We start from the raw sequence: 7,062 nt of genomic DNA on the forward strand, positions 1-7,062 counted from the left end.
GGAGGCCACCATTTATATGGGGAATTGATGTCAGGTGGGCTCATCTGTTACCACAGCAACTAGCAGCTCACAGCCCTTCAGGTTAACACCCATGGTGGAGGGCAGATGTCTCCCTTTAATGAACTACCAGGTGGAGCCGCTCTGGCCCAAGGATTAGGACACTCACGAGCTGGGGCAGGAGGCAAGCACGTTTGTGTGAGTTGGGTGCAGACGAAGCAAGGACTGGTCGAGCAGGGGATGTACAGAGAGCAAGAGAACAGCCATCTTGAGTGGCCTGGCCACGCACTGCATGATTCCCCTTTAATTACTGACCGCCTTGTAAGCGTTTCAGGGGAGAGACTGCTGACTGAGCTTGCTACAGTGTATCCACGGTATCCTCTGTCTTCACAGGCTCTGCGGGGAAATGTACTCTATGCGTACCTCAGTCGGGCCATGAAATCATAGCCGGGTGTCACTGCCCCGAAAGTCTGCCTTCGGATTTCTTCGGCAAAACTGTAGGTAAACTCGTTACATTCCTGAAAAAGAAAAGTAATAGGTGAGCCTACGTTCTGTCAAAAACTTTATCACTCCGGTTCCAGCACCCCGTGCCTGTCACACAAGGCACCTGGACCGTATGAAGCCAATCCCAGACGTCGGATGCTTCACAGGCACGGATCCCCACGAGGCCCGGTCCTCACCCACCATTCCTGTCCCCAGGCAAGCTGCATGTTCTGCCAATTGCAATCTTTTTTTTTTTTTTCTTTTTAAACCACCTCACGTGGCGTTGCCCACCTGTGGAAAATCCTTGAAGGCGGCGTTCTAACGTTAACTGAGCACATTCCTCTACAGGCTTCTCCAGCATAATTAACCTCCTCACCCACCCCAGTCCTGTGGCCTCGGGAACGTTCAGACTGCAGCTCTCCAACAGTGCTCACAATTCACGCCACCACCGCCAACCGAGGAAGGACTTGCGATGACTCTGCCGGATCAGAGTCCTTGGAGATTAGGCTGGGGCACTGGTCTTCCATGAAAGTCCCCCCGGTCGGCGCTAACAGGCGGCCAGTGCCGGGAGCCGCTGGTGTGGCCTCTGTTGCCTCCTCTTCATATAACAACGCAAGGTGGGTATAATCACCGCACTAGACGGGTGAGAAAACTGACGTTTGGAGGGTTAAGTGTCTTTCCCACTGCGTCATCAAAAATGAGTGTCAGCGCCAGGATTTAAACCCAGGTCTGTCTTTCATTTATTAGTTCCTCCATTCAACAATCTACTGGGCACCAGGCGTTGGGCTAGGAACTGGGATTCAACGGCTGAGCATGAGATACACAGAGCCCCTGCCTTCCTGAGACTCAGGAGTCCCTCGGTGAGGAGATGGCAGGGTGCCAGGAGAGCAGCCGTGTATGGGGCAGATTCATGTCCCCTCCTTCCCCCAAAGGTTAGGGTAGTCCCCGGAACCTGAGAATCGGTACCCTTACGCAGCAAAAGGGACTTTCCAGATGCGATTAAGCTAAGGGTTGCAAGATCAGGAGACGCTCCTGGATTATCTCAGTGAGCCCAGTATAATCACAAGGGTCCTTGTAAGGGAGAGAGGGGGGCAGGAGGGTCAGAGTTGGCGAGATGTGAAGATGCTATGCTTATGACTTTACAGATCGAGGAAGGAGCCAGGGCCAGGGAATGCAGGACGCCTCTAGCACCTGGAAAAGGCCAGGGCACACACTGTCCCCCGGAGAATCCAGAGGGAGCGTGGCCCTGCAGACACTTTGATTTTAGACACTGAGACCTTGTCAGACGTCTGACCTCCAGAACTGTTAGAAAATAAACATACGTTGTTCAGAGCTGCTATGTTTACTGCCATCTGTTGCAGCAGCAACTGGGAGCTCATACAGTGGGCATCAACCTCCAACTTCACTTTGCTAGGCTGAGACCTAAGATACAGACAGGAGTTGGGCAGGAGATGGAGGCGGCAGAGGGCAACAGGCAGAGATAGCAGTGAGAAGAGTGCGAGCGGCCCAGACGGGGCACAGACCAGAAAGGCAACCTCAGTGAGCCAGGAGAGGGCTGAGGTCCACGTGGCCCTGGGAGTCCTACTAAGAAATCTGCGCCCCAGGAGAGAAGGGAACCCTCCCGCATGGTTGGTGGGAATGTAAATCTCAGCCACTATGGAGAACAGCATGGAGGTTCCTTAAAACACTAAAAATAGAGCTACCATATGATCCTGCAACCCCACTCCTGGGCATATGTCCAGAGAAAACCATACTTTGAAAAGATACATGCACCCCTATGTTCATAGCAGCACTATTTACAACAGCCAGGACATGGGAACAGCCTAAATGTCCATCGACAGATGAATGGATAAAGAAGATGTGGCACATATATACAATGGAATATTACTCAGCCATTAAAAAGAATGAAATAATGCCATTTTCAGCAACATGGATAGACCTAGAGATTGTCATACTGAGTGAAGTAAGTCAGACAGAGAAAGACAAATATCATAGGATATCACTTATATGAGGAATCTAAAAAGAAATGATACAAATGAACTTATTTACAAAACAGAAACAGACTCACAGACTTAGAGAATGAAATTATGGTTACCGGGGGGAAGGATGGGGGGAGCGATAAATTGGGAGTTTGGGATTGACATGTACACACTACTATATTTAAAGTGGATAACCAGGGCTTCCCTGGTGGCGCAGTGGTTGGGAGTCTGCCTGCCAATGCAGGGGACACGGGTTCGAGCCCTGGTCTGGGAAGATCCCACGTGCCGCGGAGCGGCTGGGCCCGTGAGCCACAACTGCCGAGCCTGCGCGTCTGGAGCCTGTGCTCTGCAGCAAGAGAGGCCGCGACAGTGAGAGGCCCGCGCACCGCGATGAAGAGTGGCCCCCGCTCGCCACAACTGGAGAAGGCCCTCGCACAGAAACGAAGACCCAATGCAGCCAAAAAAAAAAAAAAAAGTGTATAACCAACAAGGACCTACTGTATAGCACAGGGAGCTCGGTTCAATATTATGTAACAACCTAAATGGGAAAAGCATTTAAAAAAGAATAGATACATGTATATGTATAACTGAATCACTTTGCTGTACACCTGAAACTATCACAACATTGTTAATTAACTATACTCCAATATAAAATAAAAAGTAAAAAAAAAAAAAACAGAAATCTGCACCCCATCCTGAGTCAACAGGGATCCCAGGGCGGGGAGCGGGGAGGTCACGGGATGAGAGGTTCAGATGTGTGTTTGGGTGAAATTGCTCTGAATGCTTAGGTAGGTGGCTTGTAGGCGGCAGGAGCAGACGCAGGGCTGCCTGTCAAGAAGCCGCTGTGGACTTCTAGGTGAGAAGTGGGGGTGCCCCCCCCAATGTGTGCTCTTTCTACTAAGCCACACTGCACACCAGCTTATCTTCTTGTATTATTTTTGGTTACACACACACACACACACACACACACACACACACACACACACACGGCCCCTGGCCAGACTGGAAACCTATTAAGGAATGCACTTATCTCTGAGTTAGCTCCCCGCTGTGTCGAACGCCACGCCTGGCAAATCCTGAGGGCTGAGGAAAGGTTGGCTGCACTGAGCTTGTAACATATCAAAGTCTAAACCTGCCTGCCACCTAAAGTACACCAGCGTCAGGTGGTGCTCTTAATTATACATGCACCAGCTCGGAACCGGATTCATTACTCACATCTCTGTCACAACACCACGAAGCTCGAAGAACTTAGATACCAACAGGGAGAACTGAGCTAACGGGGACTTGAGTAGGTAGAAGACAGTTTCCTAAGAAAGCTCAAAGCCATCCTTCAAGGGGTAGATCTCAAATGCTCAAGAGAAAAGAAATAAAGTCACCTCAAGGCAAATGGCTGAAAACTGATTTTGAGAAAGGAGAAACGAGGATGCCCTAGGCGAATCCAGAGAATCATTTCCCACCTGCCAACGTGGGCGCCCGATAAAGAGTTACCCCAAGGTCTGACCAACACAATGAGACAATACGACTGGCTCTCCAATTTATCGAAAATGTAAATAAGAACAGGTAATCGGACCGATATCAAAAGTCTCAAATTCAGGTAAAGGATTCAATGTCTGAACATCACAGAATTTCAATGAAGGGGCTATATGATCACAGTATGTCCAAATCAGTCTAATTCTAAATCACACTTAATATATTTTGAAATCTGCTGAGGATTCGAAACCAAATCTACCCAACTCCAAAGCTTGGGATTTGCTCCCACCTAAAGGAAAGACTGCACTGAACAGGAGTAAACGACCCCTTAGTAGCCCCCTGCTTCAGAAAGGAAATAAAGAGCTGGGAGGGACGAGCTTGCAATTCAAAGCACATGAGTCTGCCACTTTGGGGGGAGTTTGCACACTTCATGCATACGTTCCCTGACTTCAGGTTCTCATCCTGTACAATCTCTAAAATTTTCCATCACTTTTCTAGTATATAAAAAAGAAAAAGAGCAGAGGATTTCTGAATAACTGGTCTAAAGTCCAGTTTCTCTTCCATAAGCAGCTCGTCAGAGATTTGAAAACAAGATTTCTGATGTTTAAAATGTTGTGGATTTCAACATTTAAATGTGACAAATTCATCCTTGGGCATGGAAGTGTTAATCATTATTTGATTACTATTCCAAGCTACTAGAGAACGTAAGTAATTAACAAATAGAATATTCTCCACCTGCAGAAGCCAGTTCTCACAGAGAATGCATGATGGCTGTCTAGAAGCAGAAAACAGACTTTAAAAACATAGATTACATTAAATGAAATACTTAATGCTTATTTTTATTACTTCTAGATAAACTGCTTGGAATTCAGGGCTTCTTCTTACTGTGGGAATGAAAAACAAATTAAATTCCAATATCATTCCTCTTAAAAGAGATTACAGGGACTTCTCCGGTGGCACAGTGGTTGAGAATCCGCCTGCCAACGCAGGGGACACAGGTTTGATCCCTGGTCTGGGAGGATCCCACATGCTGCGGAGCAACTAAGCCCGTGTGCCACAACTACTGAGACCGCGTGCTGCAACTACTGAAGCCGGCGTGCCTAGAGCCTGTGCTCCGCAACGAGAAGCCACAGCAATGAGAAGCCCTCGCACCGCAACAAAGAGTAGCCCCTGCTCGTCGCAACTAGAGAAAGCCCGCGTGCAGCAACGAAGACCCAACGCAGCCAAAACTAAATAAAAATAAAAAAAAAAAGAGAGATTACAGGCCAACATTTTAGTTTATATGCCTGTCTGTAAACAGGAGCAAGCAAAGACTTATCAGCCACACGTTCAAGGCCTTGAGAACAGGCTCTGTGCTCTTCTCATGATCAGTTAATGGAGAAATATCCTTTGCTTGAAAGAAACAAAGCTGGAATCTTAAGACTAAATAAACACTCAAGAGTAAAAGAAGGCATTTTATTTCCTTGTCTTGTTGTCACTCAAAATAATCTTTTCCAAATGGAAAGCAGAGATCCCGAATGATTAAATTTTAAAGTCAACCTTTTCTCTTTCCCAGGCAAAGGGTTATTTCTCTGCAGTTAACTTAGTATATAGTTAACCATCATCTTCGTTGTTTGGGCGTAATTTCTGCATGAGAAACACAGCCTAGTTAGTACTTAATTACCTCTATTTTTTGTGGCGCTGTTAGCAGGACAGAAGCAACCAAGGATCCTGCAGAAGCCCCGGCAAAGGCCTTGACATTCTTCAGGAGCTTTTTGCCGTGTTTGCAAAGTGCGGATGCTGCCCCCAAGTGGTAAATGCCAAGAAACCCACACGCTGCAAACGACAAGTTGATGTGCTTCATTCTAGCTGTGAAATTGGTGACACAAAACCCAAAAATGCCCGTAAGTTGGTATAGTTTGTTCCACATGCTGTGTACTCTTATGCTAGTCATCATTCCAAGGCTTTCTTTTATATACAGAATTCTCTGTTCTAAGCATAATCTTTTCAATTAAAGTCTAATTAAACACCCAAAGCTTTCAAGGAAACTTTTCCCTCTCTCACCTTGACCCACTACAATCATATTAATTAAAAAAAAATTACAACAGTCTATATTTGTTCAGTACATAGACTATGCAACCTACTTTTCAATTACTTGGCAAAAACCAAATGGTTAAATTCCAATTGGCAAGGCATTTGGTCCTTTTTTCTTGACCTTTTGATACTTTTGGGGGTGTGGGCTACTGGTAAAATCATTAGAGATGTTAGCAAACTTCAAATGAAAGACACATTTGCTCTTTGCGAGTGCATCAGTGAATTTAAAACAGATGTCTTGGCTCCCCACCATTTCCATCGTAAGCATCCGTTTTTTGTTGCTGTTGTTTTGTTTTTTTAACCTGATGCTCTCAATTATTCAATAATGCAATACTCAATTATTCAACAATGCAGTGTATTTCATAGCCAAGTTTCTCAAGACAAACTGAGGTCATGACTGGCGAGGGCAACTGGAGGCTCAAAGAAATGACATCTGCATCACCTGATACTTGCAACAAATCTAACAATGAAACTATATTTCACGAAACTTCAGGGGGAACGATTTCACCACGTGTATAAAACAGTGCCCCCCCCGCCGCCAAAACTGCTCCCCCTGGATGCCCTCAGGGGTTTCTCGGGGGTCCCGGGACCTTCAGATTGGGCACTTGGCCCCGGCCTGGAATTTAGGAACCGAAAACCCTCGTTCTGATGCGCGGAGCCAGGCCCTGTGCGAAAGGAGGCTCAGTCGCTGCAGCCGAGCCCCGGTTTGGGTTTAATTTCTTCAGATTGGAAAAGGGAGAAAGGGATGGGTCTCCAGGGAGGCCGACCCAGCGTGCGCAGGCCCAGTGTCCCCCCCATCCTGCGGTCTGGGGGTGGCGGGACGAGGGTCGCTGCTGCAACACCCCCAGGGATGCCTACGCGGACCCGCTCGCCCGGGAGCCACCTCCGGGGGTCCGGAACCTGCCCCCCGCCCCCCCCGCGCTCCGCCCTACCAATGCAGGCCTGAGGCACTTCCGTGTAGAACATCGTCCCCCCCCCGCCGCCCCGCACGCCCCGCACGCCCCGCACGCCCTGTCCCTTAACCGGAGGGCGGGGCAGGGCCGTCACTCAACCCGGCCCC

At 48.1% G+C, this 7,062-nt stretch overlaps 1 protein-coding gene across 19 annotated transcripts in view; it reads right to left on the reverse strand.

The window, feature by feature from the left end:
• The window catches only part of LOC309652461 (patatin-like phospholipase domain-containing protein 4), a 110,847-nt gene that overhangs the window by 103,371 nt on the left and 414 nt on the right, over nucleotides 1-7,062 (reverse strand). For 4 of the 19 annotated variants that reach the window (XR_014258707.1, XR_014258708.1, XR_014258709.1 and 1 more), the window contains exons 1-2: nucleotides 5,593-6,025; nucleotides 421-515 (exon numbers count right to left, since the gene is read on the reverse strand). Coding sequence is in view for 16 of the 19 variants with exons in the window: in XM_082446292.1 (XP_082302418.1) it covers nucleotides 421-515; nucleotides 5,593-5,865 (368 nt within the window). In the remaining 3 variants the exon portion in view is untranslated. Of the gene's footprint in view, nucleotides 1-420; nucleotides 516-860; nucleotides 1,230-5,592; nucleotides 6,030-6,934; nucleotides 6,975-7,062 lie in introns of those variants that run through there. The other 15 variants (XM_082446303.1, XM_082446302.1, XM_082446305.1 and 12 more) reach the window with 10 other exon arrangements.

Source organism: Balaenoptera physalus (assembly GCF_965194825.1).
Source record: "Balaenoptera physalus genome assembly, chromosome: X".
Lineage (NCBI taxonomy): Eukaryota > Metazoa > Chordata > Mammalia > Artiodactyla > Balaenopteridae > Balaenoptera > Balaenoptera physalus.